This window comes from Myotis lucifugus, unplaced genomic scaffold (assembly GCF_000147115.1).
Source record: "Myotis lucifugus unplaced genomic scaffold, Myoluc2.0 scaffold_381, whole genome shotgun sequence".
NCBI lineage: Eukaryota > Metazoa > Chordata > Mammalia > Chiroptera > Vespertilionidae > Myotis > Myotis lucifugus.
This window is the reverse complement of record NW_005871429.1, coordinates 223,934-246,644: the sequence shown is the minus strand read 5'-3', so window position 1 is coordinate 246,644 and position 22,711 is coordinate 223,934. Positions and strand designations below refer to the sequence as shown.

Here is a 22,711-nt window from a genome sequence, read left to right as displayed (position 1 = left end):
AGGAAAAGTTCAGCTCACTGACCATCAGCTCTATCTGTGTAATGGAATGGGCTCTCAGGAGGCAGAAATTTGTTTTCCAGCCCATTTTCCAGATCCAGAAAATTGAGTCCGAGTCTTCCAGATACTTAGGATAGGTAATCACAGATATGGGCTAAAGAGAAGTAAAGTCATTTATTGGACTTCATTGAATGAAATGGGGAAATGTGAAGTAACAAGGTTCCTTCTTTGCTGATGTCCCCCTTGAAAAAGTATGATGTTGCTTGTGTCTAATCTGAGGCCATATTGGCCCCTTTTCCCTCCAAGATTATGAACAAGCTCCAGTCCACCCCAGTCATGCCTTTTCCAGATGGGGTGGTAGGAGAAAATGTAACCCAAGATTTGAAAAGGAAAATTCTTAAAAGGGAATTGCTCATTAGAGGCCAGTAAATCCTATTTAAACATTTTTATGTAATTACAGACTTACAGAAAAGTTGTGAGAGTAATACAAAGTATTCTGAGCTCCATCCACCCAGATTTCTCAAATATGAACACGTTACCATGCTTGCTTTCCCTTTATCATTCTCTCTATATATCTAGCTACATACCCATACAACTGTTTGAGAGTAAATTGCAGACAAAAATGTCCCATTACTCCTATACTTTAATGCAGGGGTCCTCAAACTTTTTAAACAGGGGGCCAGTTCACTGTCTCTCAGACCGTTGGAGGGCCGGACTATAGTTTAAAAAAAAACTATGAACAAATTCCTATGCACACTGCACATATCTTATTTTGAAGTAAAAAACAAAACGGGAACAAATACAATATTTGTATTTGCATGTGGCCCGCGGGCCGTAGTTTGAGGACCCCTGCTTTAATGTATATTTTCTGAAAACAAGGACATTCTTTTATCAAAGTCAGAAAATTATCCATGATTCAATACTATCATCTAATGAATAGACCTTATTATACTTTCACTAATTATTCCACTAATAGCTTTTATAGCAAAAGAAAAAAAATATGGTCCAGTATATAATCCTAACTAAATGCACACATTGCATTTAGTTGTCATGTTTCTTTACTTTCTTTTAATCTACAACTATTCTTTAATCTTTCTCTTTCATGACCTAGCTAAAATATTTAGCAACAAAATAAATCATAATATTAGCAAATTACAAACTACAGGAAAAAAGAATCCATTAGGGTCAATCTGTAAAATAAATGTCTATACTCCTCAAATTCTGCCTTTTAACCAGAAAAATACTTTCCCTTGACAGCCCTACTTCAGACTGGGTGTCTGTCTTAGGGTGGTTGGTGGAGATCCAGTTCTTCAGGGCAAAGGTCAGGTCCTTTTTTTTTTAAATCTGGAGATGCTCTGAGTTCCTCTCTCAGGAGACAACTGTGCCCATCAGGATGCAATGGGGCCAGAGGTGCCATGCTTACCTCTGACCCCCATGGCTGCAAACTGACTCCAGGGTCCAGGAGACCACATCTCCATTGTAAGGTATTTGGCCAAGGCCTTGGAGTCCTCTAGAATTTGCAGGCACTTTCCCAAGGGCATAAATATAAGGCAAATAAAATGAAGCACTATCTGATGCAGAAGATGAAATTTTCTTGGCTCCAGGGAGTGAGAACTAGGAATTAAGCTGGTTCAGGAAGAGAAAAGTGAATTTTCAGAATGGCAATGTCAAGAGACAGTTACTGAGTGGAGTTCAGTCTCTCTGAGGTGAGTTAGGAGGGAAGGAGGAGACCTTGTAGCCACAACTCTTCCTTAACGCAGCCCCTGGTGTCCCCAGCGCCACCATCAGCCTCCCCAGTCAACTCTAGGGGGTGGGTCCGGTAGACTGCCATCTAGGTAGCATTGCTGGCCCAAGGGCAATGGGTTTTCCTGTGTTTTTTTGTTGTTGTTGTTGTTTCTGGAGAATGGAGATGGGAACAGTGAGAAGGATGCCTTTTGGTTTGGTTTCTAGTGACCTATGGAATGACAAGCTCCAGTGCCTATTACTACACCAAAGTCATGTCTGAGCTCTTCTTACATACCCCATCAGACACCAGAGTCTCCTTCCAGGCCATCAGCAGCATGGCAGACTTCTGGGATGTAAGTATGACATAACCTCTACCCCTCCCTCTCCTTCTCAATGGCCTGAAGGATGAGGCCACATACAGGCCAGAGTTCAGGTATGTCAGACAATGGATGAGACCATATCCAGAGACCAGTATCAGGCTGAATCAAAGAGTCATGAAAGGATTAATGGGTCAGATTAGAGTTAAGGTAGAGGTAGGTGAGAGATCAGGATGATGATCAGGGCATCAAGCCAGTAATTAGACTAGTATTGGAAGTCAGAGGTAAGACTGAACTTCTAAATACATATTAAATAAAGAGTAAGGCCACATTCGGTCAAGATCTGATTAAGGTTCATGGGTCAGCTGAGGAGTCCAACAGAAGCAGACTGGAGACAAGGTGGGGGAACAGGGAGTGAGGGCAAAGGTCATTCTAAGGGTAGAGGTCAGGATGAGGCTGGGTCAGGCTCAACCCTGCTTGTGGTCTAGTTTGCCCAGGGCCCACTACTGGACAGTTTGTATTGGACCAAATGGTACAACAACCAGAGCCTGGGCCATGGCTCCCACTCCTTCATCTATTATGAGAACTTGCTGCTGGGGGTTCCAAGGCTGCGGCAGCTGAGGGTCCGCAATGACTCCTGTGTGGTACATGAGGACTTCCGAGAGGACATTGTGAGCTGCTATGACGTCTACTCTCCGGACAAAGAAGAGCAGCTCCCCTTTGGGCCCCTCAATGGCACAGCGTGAGTTCCCACACCAATATTATAGGGCTTGCCCCTCTGGGCCTGACACCATCCCAAGGTTTGGAAACCACTTCCACAGAGCCATAGGGAAAAGTAGAGGTAGAGCCTTGGGGTACTCAGAGAAATGGGGAGGGGGATTTCTCTGAGTCCCAACTTTAGCTGTTTGGAGACTTTGGTCTGAGTCATTCAGGAACAGAGAAGGCACATTAGCAGACTGAACCATAGCCTCAGGACTTGTTTCCACATACAGGTCACAGTCACATTTGCCTTACTCTGGAGGCATTCCTGCCAGAGACAGCATTTTTTTTCTTGCCCAGAAGTCACTTGAGAATATGGAGAATTGACGAAGCATCGATACTGTCATATGAGTCAGTATCGATGCTTCAGGGTTGGCAGTCTGACCCTTGGAACTGATAGGGAGAGCAGCAAGGAATCAAGTATCGATGACAAATTAGGGGAGAAAGGGAGAAAGTATGGCTAGCACAGGAAAGAAAGGGGTCCAGGGTAGAAAGTTTGTAATCAGAACAGTCATGAGGTTACCCAGCTAGGTACATGACCACAAGAACAGAAAGAGACTCTTCTGTATTATATGGGCCTGGTGCTTCCTGTAAGGGGTCTACTCAGGGTGGGGTCAAAAGTGAGGCTTGGGTATGTGATTCCCTAGTCTTGGGTGACATCATGAAAAATTAGGAGATTTACATTTGAGTTTCAGTTTGGTCACTAACTAGCTGGATCATCTCAGACACCTCTGAGTCTTGGTTTCCTCATTTGCAAAATGTGGATAATGTTTATCGTCAGTTCTAAAACACCAAACAAGATAATATATGTGAAATATACATTCAGGGTGTCCCAAAAATGTATCAAAATGTATAATTATTTATTTCAATGGGTTAAATCAGAAAAGAAACATTGGAATTACTTATTCAAAGTGTGTAGACCTTATATATGTGATATGTATATATAATATGTATGAAACTGTAAAGCCCAGATAATCATAAAGTATTGCCGTTGCCTTGGGAGATCAGCTTTAGGTTGACTCAGGCATCTGCTTAGATGGCTTCTTCCTCGGCAGGTGGACATATCACTCACAGGATGAGTTGGGGGGCTCCTCTCACTGGGGCCAGCTCACAAGCTACAGTGGAGGTGGCTACTACCTGGACCTTCCGGGATCCCGGCAGGGCAGTGCGGAGGCTCTCCGGGACCTTCAGGAGAGCCTGTGGCTAGACAGGGGCACTCGGGTGGTCTTCATCGACTTCTCAGTCTACAACGCCAATATCAATCTTTTCTGTGTTCTGAGGTGGGTCCCCTTTCCCTACTGCATCCCTCCATCCACGATTCCTGGTTCTCTTCTCTGCTCGAGGCCCTTCCCTAAGCATGTAACCTGTGCTGGGGATAGGGAGAGGAGGGAATGGGAGTAACTGTCCCAGCCCAGGCCCCACCAGACATCTCTCCTCCCACAGACTGGTGGTGGAGTTTCCAGCTACAGGAGGTGCCATCCCATCCTGGCAAATCCGCACAGTTAAGCTGATTCGCTATGTCAGCAACTGGGACTTCTTTATCATTGGCTGTGAGATCATCTTCTGCATCTTCATCTTCTACTATGTGGTGGAGGAGATCCTGGAGCTCCACGTCCACCGACTTCGCTACCTCAGCAGCATCTGGAACATTCTGGACCTGGTGGTCATTTTGGTGAGGAAGAGATATCTTGGACTTGGGACATATTGGGAGGAGATGGGGGATCAACCCTGATAGGGGCTCTGAGTTATTCCTTTTAGAGTCCCAAGTCCTCCTTATGACTTCTGGTCAAATCCCTCTGTAACAGCTCTCTGAGCAAGAGGCTGATGTTCCCCTGACTCAGCCCTGGGAAAGCCTTGTCTCCCACATCCCTTCTCCCTCAAGTCTTTGATCCAGACCCTGCTCTTTTCTTTATGTACTTGACACTCTGTTCCTCATCTGTCTCTTGCCTTTATGATCCCCTTTGAAACTCCTGCCTTTTCTCTCGTATTAAAATATCCTGCCTCTTCATCTTTGTCTAATTCCTATTAATAGGACACATTAATTTCCTGACCAAGGCTGGGAAGTGGTGGGGGAAATAAACTTACTTGGCTCCAGTTCTCTATGGTCCTTTACAACCTAGGTATTTACCATTGGCCCCAGAACCTTCTCTTGGGCTTGAAGACGCTCCCCAATAATCCTATCCGGTTCCATTTGAACCTGGGATAGTCAAGAACTCAGTAATGAAGCATGTTTTGTTTCCCACCTGTGTTACCCCTATGACTTCATCGCTGACCTTCCCTTGAGAGCTCCTTGACTTTTCTGACCCCTCAACCCCTGTGATGACAGCTCTCCATTGTAGCTGTGGGCTTTCACATATTCCGAACTCTTGAGGTGAACAGGCTGATGGGGAAGCTCCTGCAGCAGCCAAATACATACGCCGACTTCGAGTTCCTCGCCTTCTGGCAGACACAGTACAACAACATGAATGCCGTCAACCTCTTCTTTGCCTGGATCAAGGTACCCTGGGACTCCTTACTCCCAGTTTCACCTCAGTGCACTCCTTCTCCCTTCCTCAATACTTGTCTCATTTTCCTTGCCTGTTTTGGCAACTCCTGTGACCGCCATAGTCCCCTGAAGTGGATTGTTGAAAGATTTTCTCTTTTCTTTCTTAATTGCTTGGTTCAACATGGTCCTTCCAGATATTCAAGTACATCAGCTTCAACAAAACCATGACCCAGCTCTCCTCCACGCTGGCCCGCTGTGCCAAAGACATCCTGGGCTTCGCTGTCATGTTCTTCATCGTATTTTTCGCCTATGCCCAGCTCGGCTACCTGCTTTTCGGGACCCAAGTGGAAAACTTTAGTACTTTCATCAAGTGCATGTGTGTGTCCTGTCCCCTTCACTCCTCCCTGGCCCCTCATCCTCTAACTCCATGGGTGTATGTAGCCTCGGGGAAGCTGGGTATATTCACGTGGGCATGTCTGTGCTTAAAGCATCTGTGTGAGGGTCTCTGGAGGCCCAGATGCGTGCGCTCAAGTATCTGTGCATCGTCCTGTCTCCATCGGATTGGGTTGGAGGTGCAGTGAGGGGTCTGTCTGAGTCCACTAAAGAGCATTAGGAAAGTGGATGGGGTATGGGTTGGGATCAGGGTTATGGTTAGGCTCTGGGTAAAACCCAGAACCTGGTCTCTCAGTTTCACTCAGTTCCGGATCATCCTTGGGGACTTTGACTACAATGCTATCGACAATGCCAACCGCATCCTGGGACCTGCCTACTTTGTCACCTATGTCTTTTTCGTCTTCTTCGTACTTCTGGTGAGGGTCCTTCTGAGAACAGGGTGGGGATTTGGGACTTGAGGGGGGAGATGTAGAAGGCCTGCAAGGTGGGTTTTGACACCCGCCCCCCGCCCTGTTCTGCATTCAGGATTACAATGGGTTTTTAAAATCAAAGATGGGGAGTGTGTTGTGGGGGTGGGCTGGATCTTCTGAGAGCTGGCTAATATGATTGGTCAGTGTGGTCAGCATGGTCAGGTAGTTTGCACAATATAAGGGCATCTGCAGGCTACCTCACTAACATCAAACCTGTATTCTCCAAGGATGGAAAGAGAGAGAAAATGCCTCATTAGAAGTGGCTTCACCTAAAAGCTTCCACACTTATTCTCCAAAACCCTCCTTCCTGTGGGGATCACTAGCTATTTTTACACCACTGTTGTGTATTTGTTCTTTCTTCCTGACAACCATGAAATATCTGGGTTTGATTTTTATTAACAAAGTAGCAGGTTTCTTTATTTGATCAATTGATAGGGATACAGACATGGACTGATGATAAAGAGATCACAATTATATTAACACCTTGGAAAGTTTCTGGCTTCAGTGCTTGGTGGGCCCTTACATGGAGGGACTGTGGCATATGTTGGAATATCTTTCTGGTCAGGTTACTGTAGCAATGGAGTGAGGTCACCACTCCATGATCCATCACTAACAGGACTGCTGAAAGGCTGGGCTCTGGGGACCTTGAGATTCAGGGGTTAGTGGGCTGCAGATCTGGGGTTGAAAGCATGGCCCCCTTAGAACATGTATAGATCATTAATAGGGCCAGTGGGCTCCCTGCTGTTAATGGGTCTGGGCATGAGGACCCACATCCCTGCCTTACCCTCCAGAACATGTTTCTTGCCATCATCAATGACACATATTCAGAGGTCAAGGAGGAGTTGGCTGGACAGAAGGATGAGCTACAGATTTCTGACTTCCTGAAACAGGTAACTACTCAGTCTCCTTGAGCTGCATACCTATACCAGGGCCCATGTCCAAGGCTCTGTGTCCTGGTCTGTTCCTGACTAGTGTAGGGGCCTGTGCTCTTGTGTCCTTTCAATCTGTCCCTGGAAGCCTGGAATCCTGTGGATGGGGGTGAGGGGAAGGGATGAGGAGGAGGCTGTGGGAACTGGTGCCTGTTTCCCTTTCCAGGGCTACAACAAGACCCTACTGAGGCTGCGTCTCAGGAAGAAACAGGTTTCGGATGTGCAGAAGGTCCTGCAGGGTGGGGAGCAGGAGATCCAGTTTGAGGATTTCACGAACACCTTGAGGGAGTGAGCAATCAGAGATCCAGCTTTCTCTGATATTGGTCTATAAATCCTTGACCCTCTACCACACATCCTTTGCCTATAAGCCTCTGATCTTGGCCTATGGGTCTCTGCCCTTGGCTAATAGGCTTTTGACCTTGGCCTATACGTCTCTGATCCTGTCCTTCAGAACTGTGCCCTTGGTTTAAAGGTCTATGGCCATGTTCTATAATGTTCTGGACTTTGTTGAACCAACTCTTGGGAGTAATGTAATATAATTCCATGATCATTGTATACATCTCTCACTCCCACAAAACTCTGATCTTGGTTCCCTGCTCCCCCACAAACACTGGTTTATTTCCTTAGCTATTCTCTCCCAGCTTCCCAGTTAAACATATTAACAAACACTAAAAAAATATATTGTAAGTACCAGCTGTAGGCCAGGCACTGAATAATAAGTAGTTGCTCATTGCTAAGGTATCCAGTGAAAGGTGGGACATAGCAGGAGATGAGGCCATAGAAATGGGCAAGGATCACATTGGGAAAAGCCTCAAACACTACTACTCTATCCAAAGGATAGGATGCTCAAGAGGCATTTTAAGCAGGGAAGGGGTACATTTAGACCCATACTTTAGAAAGATCAATTACCCTGGTTGCATTATAGAGAATGGATTTCAAGTAGGGAGTAAAGGGGAGGCTGAGGAAATGGAGGGCAGGTTATTTAAGGCAAAGAGATTTTGCATTGTAGGAGATCACAAGGGCCCGAACCAGGAGACAGGAATGAAAGAAATAGACTCAAGTGATTTCTTGGGGGTAAAATTGCTGGGAGATCCCGGCTTTCCTATGAGGTGGTCCCTTTCTTCCCTAGAGAATGAGACTCCTGCCAGAGTCTGGCTAAAAGAGTAGGGAGTCCATAATCAAGAGATCACAGCCACAGCTTGTCAGAAGTTATTTCATCATCCTGTTCTCCCCAGACTGGGGCACAAAGAGCACGAGATCACTGAGCTCGCAGCTACCTTCACCAAGTTCGACCAAGATGGGAATCATGTCCTGAATGAGAAAGAGCAAAAACAAATGCAACAGGACCTGGAGGAGGAGAGGGTGAGTTCAGCTGGTTGGTGGAGAGGTAGTATAAGGAAATTGCTCACCCTCCACTCCCTGTCAACTTGCCTAGAACACAAACCCAAACTGAAAACCTTCCAATAGATGAGCAGGAAAGAGCTCTCTAGAATAGTAGTTCTCAAATAGCTGCATATTAGAATGCATGGGAGCCTTTAAAAGTCCTCATACTCAGCCGTGGCCAGGTGGTTTAGTTGGTTGGAGCATCATCCCATGCACCAAAAGGTTATGGGTTTGATATCTGGTCGGGGTGCATATAGTAGGCAGCCCATCAATATTTACCTCTCATTGATATTTTTCTCCCCCTACTTCCTCTCTCTAAAATCAATAAAAAACATATCTTTGGGTGAGGATTTAAAAAAAATCTTTATACTTAGGCCACACCCTAGACCAGAATCACTGTGTGTGTGTGAAAGTTGGGGACCCCAGAAATCAGTACTTTTTAAAATTTCCCAGGTGATTCCAATGCATAGCCAAGGTTGAGAACTATTGCTCTAAAATAGTCTGTAGGGGGAAAGGTCCAATTGCTCAAGAATCCCTGATGATTCCTTCTTTTTGAGATTTTTCAAACTCTTATCCTTAGCTGTCAGTAGTATTCCTGCTTCATCCCTTTCTAGTGTAGACCAAAAAGTCAAGGGCAGGAGGAACAGTATGAGGAATTCTGGTATTGTCCCTCCTTTCCCAAACTGAGTTGGCCTCTAGTGAACACCTCATTAATCAAGGCCTCAAGGAGCTTGTGTTTTGTTTCTTTGGGTTGTGATTCTTTTCCAGAGGTTGGGCCAGCTTTGTTTCCAGTGCCACTACTCTGATTCCATTGTCTCCAGAGTTTGAGAGGGAAGTAGCATAGCAAGAACTATAGCCCAAGGCCTGTTCCTGAAAGAGAATTAGAACCAGAGCTGATGGCTTCCCAGAGTCATCTTCTCCTCTCTGACCTCTGACTTCCTGATCAGGTGGCCCTCAATGCTGAAATTGAGAACCTGGGCTGGTCCATTGTGAGGAGTTCACCAGGCAAATTGGGTCCAGAGGCTACCGGAGCAGGTGACTGGGTTTCAGGAGAAGAATTCTACACGTACGTGCACCCAGGGACAGAGGGCTGACTGTGTTTAAATATCCTACCTTGAACTTCTTTCACAACCTTCTCTGTCCTAGCCTAGGAAGAACTTCTGCCCCCATTTAATTCTCCCTAAAGGCTGGGTCTTACCTTCTTTTCTTCCAGCTAGACTCACACCATTCTGTTCTCCTTCCCCTGCAGACACTCAATCCCCCAAGCACATATTTCTGCTTCCTTGGTCTCTCTCAAATCCTGAACAGGCTCACAAGGAGAGTTCTGCAGCTGGAATCTGTCCTGGAAGGAGTCCTGGCACAGGTTAATGCGGTGGGCTCAAAGCTAAGCATGCTGGAGAGGAAGGGGCAGCTGGCTCCCTCCCCAGGCATGGTGAGTGGCCCTTCACCCGAGTCCTCTTGGCTCCCCACAGTTGAACTCTACCATCTTCTCCACTCAGTGGGTGGAGGCAAAACATTTTTGAGAGATCTGTTTTCAGGCTATTGGGGTGACATGTTCTTCACAGTAGTCAGTGTATAGGGGAGGTTAGGGGTGGGGGCAAGGCCTACAGGTGGTTGCTCTGGCCTGAGGGATGCGTTGGCCTCTAGGAGATGGTCTGGGATTGGAGAATCAGATCCAGATAAAAGGAAAGTGGGAGACAAAGTCCTCTTTCTAATGACCTGTCTGTTCCTTTTTCTTCTAACAGGGGGAGCAGACATTTGGGAACACCTGTAGCCAGCCCCAGCTGTGATTCCAGCCCCCTGGGGAGTCGAGGGTGGGTAGGACAATGGTGGGGGAGGGCTCCAAAAGCATCAGACAGCAGGCTCCTCTCTCACTGCCTTCCCAGAGGCCCCCTCTGCACATTCCCTCTATTTCTAGGGCAACAGTTCCCACCATTGCTGCTGCCAAGTCCTACCCTGTGTTTGGCCTTTTAAGCCCATGTTTCTGTGTGTAACTGAGTGTCATGCTTAGGCTTGTGACTCAGTGTTTCTGTGTGTAGCTCTGCAGCTCTGCATAGCTCTGTGAAATAATATCTCCCACTGGGCCTCACACACCCTGTGCTTCCCATCTCTGCTGTAGTGATTAAACAAGCAATCAAAAAGGTCAATAACAAACAGAATAAAGGAAGGGAGGGTAATGATTTCCCCAAGCATCTGGGTAGTCATGATTTCTGAAAAATATAGCATCCAAGAGTAGCAATATCTAGATGTCTTCCTACTTACCAGTGAGTCTTACCCATTGGACATCTAGAGACCTACTTCTAGAACCTATTGGGTTCTTGTCTTCCCCATAGGATTTCCCTGTAGAAGAGAAGGGGAAGTCATATAGGTGAGGAGACTCTCATGTGGGGGAGATTACAATGTCGCAGAGGAGTTGGAGTGATTACCTCCCCAACCTGAGGAGACAGCCCATGAACGCTCAGTGGAGGATCCTACTCCCAACCTCCTACAGAACACGGAACTGAAGGGGCTGTAAACCAGGATGAAGTTGGAGCCTGAGGAAAATCAGGCAAAGAAATGACCCCAAGATTCAGTGATCTTTGGATTGAGATGTGCTAGGCTCTGACTCTATTCTTCTATTGGACAGTGTGGGTTTCCCTGGTGACTATCAATAAAAATCCTTAGGAAAATCAATACTGTGCACTTGCTTCTGGGACTGTAAGGGGAAGAAAAGAGTTGGAACTGAGAGTCATCTTTGTACTTGGGGTAGGGACAGCTCATCCCTGCTGGGAGGTCTGGAGTGCAGGCAGTGGCAATATGAAGGAGCTGGCTGCTCCAGGAGTCCTGAAATAAGGTCTTCTGGCTCATAGGAATGGTTTGAACTGGTGGGCACTATGATTGTACCATTAGAGACTGGAGACAGTCACCTAGGAGACCTGGTCCTCAGAATGAAGGGAATAAGCTAGCCCCCTTACTTTGGTGTGTGTGTGTGGGGGGGAGGGGTAGTTGGTAAGTGGAGGAGGGTGAGAGGGTGCAGATGGAAGATAACCAGGGATAAGACCAAAAACTTCTACACCAAGATTTTGCGTGCACAGGTCTGCATCTCAGGACTTCCTATATATCTCCTTTCCCTTCCCCTGTGATCTTTATCCCTTCCTCATTTTGCACCTCCCATTGCTCCCCAGTCGCTTTTTCTTATCCATTTCCTTCACCCACCCCCGCTCTCCCATCCCACCAACTACACTCTGTACACCTAGGAGACTTGTGAAATAGCACCACGCAGTAACGAACCACAGTCTACTCTCAGCCCTAAAAAAAAGTTACGATCTAAGCCTTCTTATAGAAAGGCTGCATCAACAAGAGAAGGGGGTGCCACCCTGCAGTTTAAGAAAAAGGGGCCAAGGAGTAGGGGTTCACCCAGGACATTGGAAGGGAGAGTATTTCGGCGCAGGGATCAACGCCGGAAGGTTTCCCTAAGCCTGAGTGCGACTACTCTCAAAAGCGCGGATTTTCCGCGCAGTCGTTGGCGACTAAGCAGCCGGGCGCGAAGTCTCCGGGGAGGGGATGACCTGTCTCCGGTGCCTTCGATCCTCAGACCGACCGGACGGGTCGCGAGTTTCACTAGACTAGTGACCCCTCTAGGATGAGCGCATCCTCAGTTCCAGACGTCGCGACTCTTGGCAGTGGATCCACTCACGATAGCCTTTCTTAGCTTCAATGGTGGCTTCACGCTTACATTTTGTTACTCAAACTTGCGCGGCAAGACTTCGCGGAGAGAGGGCGTGGGAACCCAGGGCTCCCGGTGCGCATGCGCAGGCCCGCCCCAACCGGAAGCGGCGCGGGGCCCAGCATGGCGGCGGCGGCGGCGCCCGAAGGTGTCCCTGCGAGCCAACGAGAGGAGCCGGTTAGAGGTACGCCGAGTGGAGGGGGATGAAGTGTCCGGAGGGAGGCCTGGGAATGTGGGCCGGGGCCCGGATGCCGGGGTCACCTGGGCGGAGGGGCGGACCCGTGTGTGCAGGTGTGTCCTGTGCCCGGTCGGGGCGAGTGAGATGGTTGGCGGCGGAGTCGGTGGGCGCTGAAGCCGGTGCGAGGGAGCAGAGTTGATGTGTCAGGGGGACCCGGACGGAGTGAGGGCCTGGAAGTACGGCTCATTGGGGAATTTAGCCGACTCGATTGAATGAGGGCCGGTGGAGGGACGCGGGAGCGGATGCCGGGGCTGGATGGGGACCGGCCGTGGGCAGGACACTCGGCCATTCTCCTTTGATCCAGACGATGCCGCGGTGGAGACGGCGGAGGAGGCCAAGGAGCCCGCGGAGGCTGACATCACTGAGCTCTGCCGGGACATGTTCTCCAAGATGGCAACTTACCTGACTGGGGAACTGACGGGTGAGGCGGGGCACCCCTCGCCGGAGCCGCGGTTCATCGTGGGGGGGGGGGGGGCACCTGGGAGGTGCTTCCGCAGCCTCGGTCTGCGCCCCCCTCTCCCGAACCCCACCTGCCCAGAAACATGCCTGTTGGAAGTTTGGCCTCGTCATGAATGGGAAGGAAAGAGGGTCATTCCTTCCCTGGAGAAATTCACGAACTGCCTTCAAAAACACATAAGAAGCCCGGCCGGTGTGGCTCAGTGGATAGAGCGTTGGCCTGTGCACTGAAGGGTCCCAGGTTCGATTCCCGGTCAGGGGGTCAGGGCACGTTCCCAGGTTGCAGGCTCGATCCCCAGTAGGGGGCGTGCAGGAGGCAGCCGGTCCATGATTCTCATCATGGATGTGTCTATCTTTCTCTCTCCCTCTCCCTTCCTCTCTGAAGTCAATAAAAATATATATATTTTTAAAAACCAGACACATAAAAATACTTAATACAACTCTACAGGCCTCCGTATTGCAGACTAACGCTGAGAAAACAAAAAAGAATCAAGAAGTGCCTCCTTGGCGGAAGGGCATTTTGAGCAGGTTGTGAAGGGAATGATTGCCCAAAAGGAGGGAAACAACCAGTGCGTGCGTGTGTGTGTGTGTGTGTGTGTGTGTGTGTGTGTGTACGCGCGAGCGAGTGTAGTGGTATAAGTGAGTAATGTGTTTGGCCAAAACAGTTGTATTTATTGGGGCAGAGAGAAAAGGGATTGGGGAATGGGGAGTGACCTGCAGATTTAGGGACCTGTTGGGTTGGTCAGAGGATTTGGTGACACCCCTTGGGTGATTAAGGTTTTGGTTCCTGGTGTATTTCCAGATGAACACATGATCTATGTGCTGAGGAGGGTCCAAAAGGTGAAGTCTGGTCCAGTGTGACGGAGTGATTGTAAAAGGAATGGAAAGGAAGGCATGGGTGCAAGAACATTATAGAAGTGGGATTTGTAGAACTTGTTAAGGTGGGTATTGAGGGATTGGGAGCAGCCCAAGATGGATGTACTAGTATTTGAGCTATTAAGCCTGGGTGGTACCATCAACCAAAATAGGGAAGTTGGAAAGAGGAACTATGCTTAATGTGAAAATAATATTTTCAGTTTTGGCTTGGCTGATTTTAGATATTACCAGGACACTCAGTTGACTACTATTAAGACACTCAGGTGACTTGAACACATGAGTCCAGATCTCAAAGAGTGGTCAGAGCAGGAAAAACAGATTTTACTATGCAGGGGGAGGGGGGGGGGCACCTGCATAGTGCTGTGAGCTGAAGCTGTGCAGGATGAGATTGGCAAGGAAGAGCTTAGAGGTAGATCAGAGCACCTAGACTAAAATCTCAGGGAATGCCGGCATAGGGCAATTAATTTGCTTTTAATAACAGTATTTTAAATACCTAGTTTGCAGATGATTGATTAAATTTTTTTAAATTTAAAATATATCTTTATTGATTTCAGAGAGGAAGGGAGAGGGAGAGAGAGAGAGAAGCATGATGAGAGAGGGAATCATTGATCGGCCGCCCCCTGCATGCCCCCTACTGGGGATGGAGCCTGCAACCCCGGCATGTGCCCTTGGCCAGAATCAAACCTGGGACCCTTCAGTCAGCAGGCTGACGCTCTATCCACTGAGCCAAACCGGCTAGGGCTGATTGACTAATTTTAAGCAGATTGTAATTTCCCCCGATTGTCATTTTTACTTGCATAAATACTTTTTTGAGTTTGAAAGGAAATACCATGGGAATGTGCCACCCGTGTAAACGTCAGTTATGCGTCACAGTTGAGAAAATTTGAGAACTGACCGTTAATGAGGTTGGTTTAAAAAGGATCTGGCATAGAAACCTAAAAAGAACAGTTAGAAGGAGATTTAAAAATCATTGTAATACAGTATACAATTCTATAGCAGCCAAGGGAGAATTTCCTGAAGAGAGGGAGAGCATAGTTTCAGACACTATAGAGAGGTTCAGGAGAATTAGAACTAAGGATTTCATGGTTAGGAGACTTTGGGGCATGTAATTTCTCAGGATGGTAGGGGCAGAGGCCAGACCGCAGGGGTTCACATGAGTGAATGGTGAGGATGAGGAAGCAGTGAGTGTAAACTATACTTTCAAAAGAGTTAGCAGTGAAGCTGCTTTCTTGAGCAAATGAGTGCTTTTGGGCTGGAGGAAACCTGGATATATTTCTAATAGAGAGGAAGATCCAAGGAGGAAAGAGTTTGGAAATGCAAGAGAAAGGAGATGATTGAAGAGAGGCCCTGAAGAGATAGGAGAGTTGGGGATCAAGAACACAGCAGGTGGAGTTGTCTTGGCAGGAATAAAGCACTTGTACCTCTGGGGAAGATATTAAGGTACAGAGAAATTTCTAAGTGAGGCAAAAAGGCTGAGGCAGCTTGAGAAAATTGGAGTAGAAGCCATGTGCTTTGAGTAGGGATGGGGCAAAGAATTGAGAATATGAGAAGCAGGCAAATGGTTTGGAAAAGTCAGTGCATAAAATGCAGTGTAGAATCATCACATAGTAATAAGTGAGTTACTAAGAAGTGGTAAGGTCCTAGTTGACTATATATATAAATAACATTTATGGTGCAGTTCCCCAGTTTACATGTTTTCACACTGTAGAAATACCAAGTCTATTTCACTTCCCTTTTCTTAGGACATACGTTTATCATATCCCTTTCTAACCCAGATCCTGAAGTTTATGGATCTTATTTGGTTTAAATAATTTGCTGATTGTTGCCTGAGTTTCTGCTTAGACATTTAGAGTACACAGGCTGAGTATAAATGTCATAGGTCAAAAGTGGCTTGCTCCTTTGACATTCCCTAGATCAGTGATGGCGAACCTATGACACACGTGTCAGAGGTGACACGCGAACTCATTTTTTGGGTTGATTTTTCTTTGTTAAATGGCATTTAAATATATAAAATAAATATCAAAAATATAAGTCTTTGTTTTACTATGGTTGCAAATATCAAAAAATTTCTATATGTGACACGGCACCAGAGTTAAGTTAGGGTTTTTCAAAATGCTGACATGCCGAGCTCAAAAGGTTCGCCATCACTGCCCTAGATCCTGCCTTGAACTACCAGTTGGCCTCTAATTCCACATTCCAATTATCCAAGACAAATATTAAAGGCATTATATCTTCTGTTTGTTTTAAAGCCACCAGCGAAGACTATAAGCTCCTGGAAAATATGAATAAATTAACCAGCCTGAAGTATCTTGAAATGAAAGATATTGCTATAAACATTAGTAGAAACCTAAAGGACTTAAACCAGAAGTGTAAGTAATAATTTTTATAATTACACATTTGTAATAAATGTTCTGTTATGCTTGGGGCCATGGAGAAGGAGATGGAACATGGTCTCTGTACTCAGGGAGCTCATTTTCTAAGTGAATTACAAAGTTAAGGTGCATTTCTTCCATTCTGAGGAGCAGCATGTTTTGGTGGTATGGTTATTTCTGCTTCTGAATCTTGATTTGATCAGTTTATTCCTGAAAAGGGATGGGGAAAAGAAAGGGTGGCCAGATTCTGATTTAACAATGAAATCAGTGAATTGATTTAACAATGAAATCCATAAAGGATTACTCTTATGAACAGAAAACCAGAACATCTATCAATGGAAAATGCTCATTTAGATGGTAGACTATATTTTTCCCATTAGCTTATATTTGTGTTCCTTGTCTCTTTCCTGGTCTGGGAGTCCCCAAGATATGGAATCTGTAATGGAAAGATTGCTTGTAGAATAAGGAATTTAAGAGACAAAGTTAATGGATGAGAGAGACTTGTTTTGTGTAGGTCACAGTCATGCCTGATCAGCTAGCTACTGTCTTCTAAAGCGTTTGTCATCAGAATCATGTCTTCCCACCTTGTGTGCCTTAGGCAGAGCTGGAGAGACACTAGCACTCTCACATTTTCAGTCTTTTCTATTCCACTTGTTGAAGCCATAGAAACATGTGGCCTGTCTTTGTTTTCAAAGATGCTGAACTACAGCCTTATCTGGATCAAATCAATGTAATTGAGGAGCAAGTAGCAGCTCTTGAACAGGCAGCCTACAAATTGGATGCATATTCCAAAAAACTGGGTAACCGTTTTTATTTCTGTTTTGCTTAATAAGAGTACCTGCCGTTATGACCTTAGCTAATATGATAGTTAATATTGACGAGGTGCTTACAATGATCTTTTTTTCTTTTTAATGCTCACCCGAGGATATGTTGGGAGGGAGGGAGGGAGAGGGAGAGGGAGAGGGAGAGGGAGAGGGAGACAGAGACAGAGGGAGAGGGAGGGAGAGGAGAAAAAGAGAGAGAGAGAGAGAGAGAGAGAGAGAGAGAGAGAGAGAGACATCGCTATGAGAGAGAACATTGATCAGTTACCTCCCATAAGTGCCCTGACTGAGGATTGAACCTGCAACTGACATATGTGCTCTGACCGGGAATCAAACCTGTCACCTTTTGGTGCACAGGACAACTCTCCAACCAACTGAGCCATCTGGGCAGGGCTACAATGATTTATTTTAATCTTCACAAGAACCTAGTGAGAATAATTTCTTAGTAGTACTATAGTAATTAACATTTTCTGGGTATTTGATATATCAGGCACTGTTCTTAGTGCTTTACATATATTATGTTTTTTATCCTCTCAATAACCTATGAGATAAGTACATGATTTTTATCCTTATTTTATAGAGAAGGAAACTGGTTGAAGAGGATAAATAGCTTATAAGGATACAAAGCTAGTATGTGGAAGAGCTGTATTCCAAACCAGGTCTGATTGATTACAAAGCTCAAGCTCTTAACTGTGGTTCAGCAGGCTAGAGCTAGAGCATCTTTAATAATGTAGATACATATGTCTTAATAAACAGGATAGTTATGCAAGGGTTTTCTTCAAGAATTACTTTTTCTTTAAGGAGGAAACAGTACTTTTAGTGTTGATGGCTTACTGTTTCTGGCTCTTATAACCATGACTAAAAATAACAAAGTTGTTTTTATCCTAGATATAATTTACAGATTATTTTATTTTTATCAGAAACAATTGTTGACTACTTCGAGAGAGTAGTTTGTAGCAGACTGAGATTTGATGTGGGTGGTGATTCACAGTTTCATTGTCTAAAATTAAATTTTCTGAATGGTGACCTTGAACCTAACTATATAGGCGGCATTGTACTAAGGTGCTTTTAAAGTTTTAAAGACAAAGCGAATCCACTCCATTAAAAAGCCTATTTGATGGTCTTTTAAGTCTTTGTATCTTTCAAAATTGCTTTCTGGGGATAAGACAATAAAAGGTAAAACATACATTTATACTTCCTGAGAGTTCCAGTCTGGCTCCCAGAGGGTGCCTGGCACAGTGCCTGGAGAGGCCATTTCCTACGCTCCTAGTGGCTCAAGTGCCGGTAGATCTGCTTACTCCCTGTGGAGCCATCTGAGCAGGTGCTGTTGACAGGGTTAGAACATAGTGAACTTGTGTTGGGTTCTTTATTCTATGTGTGTGTTTGACTTCTTACCTTAAGCTGTGCCTATCAATAAAATTTAGATAGATATTCAAATATCTGTCTTTAGCTAATATGGTAGTTAACATTTATGGTGTGCCTACAATTTGGACAGCTGATGAGATTGGGGCTAATAAAATTTTTTTTAATGTAATAAACATTTTTTAACTTACTAGGAAATACTAATGAAGAAGTATCTTTGTAAGAGCCAGTTTTAAATATAACTCTCACCCTTGCAGAAGCCAAGTACAAGAAGCTGGAGAAGCGATGAAAAACTTATGCCTGTGGAACAAAGTCTTTTTTAATGTGGAAGAATGAGACCTGAATCCTGAGGCTGATGAATTGTCACAACTCCTCAAAAGGAAACCATGCTGGCCGTCCCAGAAACATCCCGCCATTGGAGTAAACTGGAGAACTGTGGCTACTCCTGAATTTCTCTTGGGGCAGTATCCCTCAGAAACGCACACTTATTACCCCCTACCTTTTACTTGAATGTTTAATTATCCATTTAGGACACTAAGTCTCTCAAAGTTCAGGATAAACCTGGGCTTTTCAGTCGAATCAAATGAGAGGGCTTATTTTCTAAGTGGCTGGATTTTGAGTTACTGTGTAAATGTTTTTTTTTTTTCTATTGAGCTAATGTATTGCTAACAAGAATCTAAATTAAAAAAGGAAAATAAAACAAACTTCTTCACAGTTTCTCAGCTTGTGTCAGTAATTTACTTTTCTGTAAAAGTAAATAATAATAAAAAATCTTAAAATAATTTCAGGCCGAGTCTTTTAGACTGAGCAGAAACAGTGAAAGGAGTGTTGTGATAGTTTGTGTATGTGATGGGCCCTCCTGTCTCTTCTTTGTGTGAATCGGATGTCTCAGGATGGATGACATCTTGACATGTATCCCCCTTTGGAAATGTGATAAAGACAAAGACAGAATGTGTATGTGTATGTATGTATGAGGTGGGGGTGGGCAGGTGGGGCTGCCACTCATAAAAAAAAACATTTTATAAAATATGTTCCTACTTTTGTTTGCAGGATGAGGGGGGCTCCTGGGGACCTGATCATCTTCCTCCCAGACTAAGGACATCAGTAGGTGGATAATACTGACTGACCAGTGTAGTTTAGAAGACAGGCAATCTTATCCATAGTTGGGTGTTAGCAGCTAGGAAGGTGGGTGAGGTCCTCAATTCCATCTCCAAAAACAGTTCTTAACTTTGTTTCCATCATTTCCCACTATCTGTGTTCCAGACCACCACTGTTTATACTCTGGACTATTTCTTTTATTCTGCTCTAATCTTAATTGTTCCCTGTCTTCTAACTTCAGGCTTAGTATACTCTTTTTCTAGTTCCTTGAGGTGTAATGTTAGGTTGTTTATTTGAGATAGTGTCTCTTAATAAAGACATCTATAGCTATAAACTTTCCTCTTAGAACTGCTTTTGCTACATCCATACGTTTTGGTATGTTGTGTTTTCATTTTCATTTGTCTCAAGATATTCTTTTATATTCCTTTTGATTTCTTTTTTGGTCCATTGGTTGTTTAGGAATGTGTTGCTTAATTTCCACATATTCATCAATTTTCTAGCTTTCCTCCTGTTACTGAATTCTAGTTTCACACCTTTGTGGTGTGAAGATACTTGATATAATTTCTATCTTCTTGAATTTGTTGAAACTTGTTTTGTGCCCTAACCTATTCTGGAGAATGTTCCAAGTGCACTTGGGAAGAATGTGTATTCTAAAGCCAAGCTTGGCATGCATACAAGGCTCCTGTTTTGTTTTTTTTTTTCCTTTTTTTAAATTTCATTTTTTGTTACACTTACATTGTGTTTAACTCTCTTGATCCACCTTCATTCCCACGGATGAGTTTTCTTTTCATAAACTTTCTATTTAGAATAGTTTTAGATTTGCAAAAAAGTTTTGAAGATAATGCAGAATTCCATGGATGAGTTTTCATTTCTTACTGTTGTTTTCTTTCTGAAATTATTATTCGTCCATGTTTGGCAAACTTCTACTCTTCTTCAAAATTCAGTCTTGATCTCTATTCCTGGGCTGTGCTGCATTACCCCAAAGTGGAAAAACACATGCTTAGTTTGCCAGCGAAGCTGGGGCATCAATATTTATGAGGCAGGGAACTTGATATTGCCCCAAAAAGCTTTGCAGAAGTTGTGAGGAAAACCAGAACTTTGTTGTTCTTCCTTAAACTTACTTTACGTTTTAGTTAATTTTGAATTGTTTGGCTGCCCTTGATGACTTTTCCATGTCCTTCAATTGTCAGGAACTCTCTGACCTTTGTTTCCATTTCTTTAAACATTGCTATCTCCTACCGACTGGCCTGAACTCTCCAAAAAAGTCAGTCATGAAAAACAAAACCAAAATGTAGGTGGGCTATGGGAGATTAAAGGAGACTAGAGATATAATTGAATGTAAGTGTGAAACTTGATTGGATCCCGACTGAAAACAAATAAAGGTATAAAATAAATTGTGTGTGTGTGGTGGGGGGGGGGGCGTGGGGACAAATGAAGAACTTTAAATATGGATGTACTAGGTGATACTGAGTTAATGTTAATTTTCTTAGGTGTTAATGGTGTTATGGTTATGTAGGAGGATGGTCCTTACTCTTGGGAAATGCATGCAGGGGTCTTCTTGATGTCTGGAATTTACTTTCAGATGATTCAGTGAGAATAAAAGTGATTGTGCACCTTGAAGGCGATGGCCATTCTTTTAATTTTCCAAAAGGTTCAAAACCTATGAAAAGCCAGTGTGGGGGGAGCGTCTTGCTCTCTAGCGTAATATGGTTAGGTTAGGATCCAACATTGTGCTGGGAACTTTTTTTTTTTTTACGGTTACAGATTTTTGTGTGTGATAAGAACTTTTAAGATATCTTAGCAGCTTTCAAATATACAACACAGTATTATTAACTATAGTCACCCTGCTGAACATTATATCCTGTCTTATTTTAAAACTGGAAGTTTGTACCTTTTGACCACATTCACCCATTTAGCTGATCCCCCACCCCCACCTCTAGCAAACACTAATTTGCTCTCTGTATCTGTGAATTTTTAAAAAATTATTCCACATATAAGTGAAACCATGTAGTACTTCTCTTTGACTTATTTCACTTAACATAATGCTATCTATTCATGTTGTCACAAATGACAGGATTTTCTTCTTTTTTATGGCTGAATAATTTTCCATTGTGTATATAGACAACATTTCTTTACCCATTTTCCCATTGATGTACACTTCCATGTATTGGCTATTGTAAATAATGCTGCAATGGATTTGTGGGTGCCGATATCTTTTTGAGTTAGTGCTTTTATTTCCTTCAGATAAATTCCCAGAAGTAGAATTGCTGAATCATATGGTAGTTCTATTTTTAATGTTTTGAGGAAGCTCCATATTGTTTTCCATAGTGACTGCAGCCGTTTACATTGCCCCCCTGGAGTGCACAGGGGTTCCCTTTTCTCCAAATCCTTGCCAACATTTGTTATTTCTTGTCGTTTTGATGACAGCCATCCTCACAGGTGTGAGGTGTGTGCTGGGAACTTTCTAGCAGCTGAGACACTCCAATTGCCCGGAAATAGAAAATCACAATGGGATTCCTTTATGCTCTTTCCCCTTTCTCCCTCTTTGCGCTCTCAATTCCTCCTCGAGGAGAACGCACCTGCAAGAGGCTTCTGTCCCTCGGCGCTCCCCGTAGGTGGGAGAGCCCTCATTGGCGGGGATGCGCTGACGTCTTATTGTGCTGCGACCGCACTGCCCGGAGGAGCGCGGTGCGGGTTCCGAGCTTTGGCGGTGCCCACCCGGGGTTTGGGACCGATGGCCCAGAAGCCGCTGCGCCTGTGAGTGGCCCCGAATCGGAAGCCTCTGGGTGTGCGTGTGCGCTCACGTGGCTGCCTGCGGGGGCGGGGGTTCTCCCGACGGGAAGGGGCGATCCAGAGGCGGGGATGGGAGCGAGGCCGCGGCGGGTGCGCTCCTGCCACGTCTCGGGAGCTCCGATCCCGTCTTTGCCCGGCGGCCTGGCTTCCGGCGGGAACGGCTGGCGATCCTCGCGGGAGAAGCGGAAGCGCCCAGCTCCCGCGGGCCTGTCCGGGTTCGGCCCCTCCGGCCTCTGACGCCTCACTGGCCCCTCTTTTCTCCCGCGCTCCGTTGGCTAAGCCGGACTTCCTAGGGGTGCGGCCGGGTGCAGGGCCCGGGGCTTCGGCGGGCGGGTGGGTGGGTCCTCCGCCCCGGCTCGCGGGGGGGGGGGGGGGGGAGCTGGGAGGGCCGGGCTGCCGGGGCCCGCTTCACCCCACTCGGTCAGCGCAGGTTTACAGGAGAGGGTCGCCGCGGTGGCGGGCACTTGCACTTGGGACAAGATGGAAGTGGCCCCCTTTGTAGTGGACGAAGAAACAGAAAAGTAAACCAAA

At 45.4% G+C, this 22,711-nt stretch overlaps 3 protein-coding genes across 22 annotated transcripts in view; all 3 read left to right on the top strand.

The window, feature by feature from the left end:
* The window catches only part of PKD2L1 (polycystin 2 like 1, transient receptor potential cation channel), a 49,875-nt gene extending 38,744 nt beyond the window's left edge, over positions 1 to 11,131 (top strand). For 9 of the 13 annotated variants that reach the window (XM_023743215.1, XM_023765152.1, XM_023765151.1 and 6 more), the window contains 13 exons: positions 1,948 to 2,075; positions 2,528 to 2,781; positions 3,854 to 4,078; positions 4,242 to 4,470; positions 5,125 to 5,295; positions 5,478 to 5,659; positions 5,972 to 6,092; positions 6,938 to 7,036; positions 7,242 to 7,363; positions 8,311 to 8,437; positions 9,406 to 9,524; positions 9,767 to 9,890; positions 10,204 to 11,131. In XM_023743215.1, the coding sequence (XP_023598983.1) occupies positions 1,948 to 2,075; positions 2,528 to 2,781; positions 3,854 to 4,078; positions 4,242 to 4,470; positions 5,125 to 5,295; positions 5,478 to 5,659; positions 5,972 to 6,092; positions 6,938 to 7,036; positions 7,242 to 7,363; positions 8,311 to 8,437; positions 9,406 to 9,524; positions 9,767 to 9,890; positions 10,204 to 10,248 (1,946 nt within the window). In that variant the 3' untranslated portion in view covers positions 10,249 to 11,131. Of the gene's footprint in view, positions 1 to 1,947; positions 2,076 to 2,527; positions 2,782 to 3,853; positions 4,079 to 4,241; positions 4,471 to 5,124; positions 5,296 to 5,477; positions 5,660 to 5,971; positions 6,093 to 6,937; positions 7,037 to 7,241; positions 7,364 to 8,310; positions 8,438 to 9,405; positions 9,525 to 9,707; positions 9,891 to 10,203 lie in introns of all 13 variants that reach the window. The other 4 variants (XM_023765148.1, XR_002832375.1, XM_023765149.1 and 1 more) reach the window with 4 other exon arrangements.
* Positions 11,132 to 12,246: 1,115 nt separating this feature from the next.
* Positions 12,247 to 19,006, top strand: BLOC1S2 (biogenesis of lysosomal organelles complex 1 subunit 2). Of its 3 annotated transcripts, XR_002826016.1 has the most exons (6): positions 12,247 to 12,348; positions 12,707 to 12,823; positions 15,984 to 16,103; positions 16,802 to 16,906; positions 17,508 to 17,586; positions 18,547 to 19,006. XR_002826016.1 is itself a non-coding variant. In XM_006101720.3 (5 exons), the coding sequence occupies exons 1-5, from the start codon at positions 12,288 to 12,290 to the stop codon at positions 18,576 to 18,578; spliced, it is 435 nt and encodes a 144-aa protein (XP_006101782.3). In that variant the 5' UTR covers positions 12,248 to 12,287; the 3' UTR covers positions 18,579 to 19,006. The 3 variants fall into 3 exon arrangements, 2 of the variants coding, with proteins under 2 accessions (XP_014322594.2, XP_006101782.3); XM_006101720.3 differs by lacking the exon at positions 17,508 to 17,586 and having other exon boundaries at positions 12,248 to 12,348; XM_014467108.2 differs by lacking the exons at positions 17,508 to 17,586; positions 18,547 to 19,006 and having other exon boundaries at positions 16,767 to 16,897.
* Positions 19,007 to 21,994: 2,988 nt separating this feature from the next.
* CWF19L1 (CWF19 like 1, cell cycle control (S. pombe)) overlaps positions 21,995 to 22,711 on the top strand; it is a 26,064-nt gene continuing 25,347 nt past the window's right edge. For 4 of the 6 annotated variants that reach the window (XM_023743224.1, XM_023743227.1, XM_023743225.1 and 1 more), the window contains exon 1: positions 21,995 to 22,144. In XM_023743224.1, coding sequence (XP_023598992.1) covers positions 22,122 to 22,144 — 23 coding nt within the window. In that variant the 5' untranslated portion in view covers positions 21,995 to 22,121. Of the gene's footprint in view, positions 22,176 to 22,456; positions 22,476 to 22,711 lie in introns of those variants that run through there. The other 2 variants (XM_014467105.2, XM_023743226.1) reach the window with 2 other exon arrangements.

Excerpts from the sequence above, each read along its gene's own strand:
- BLOC1S2 (XM_006101720.3), top strand. The coding sequence starts at position 12,288 with ATGGCGGCGGCGGCGGCGCCCGAAGGTGTCCCTGCGAGCCAACGAGAG. Across the intron at positions 12,349-12,706 it reads ACGAGAGGAGCCGGTTAGAG|ACGATGCCGCGGTGGAGACG; the intron begins GTACGCCGAGTG and ends CCTTTGATCCAG. Across the intron at positions 16,104-16,801 it reads AAAGGACTTAAACCAGAAGT|ATGCTGAACTACAGCCTTAT; the intron begins GTAAGTAATAAT and ends TTGTTTTCAAAG.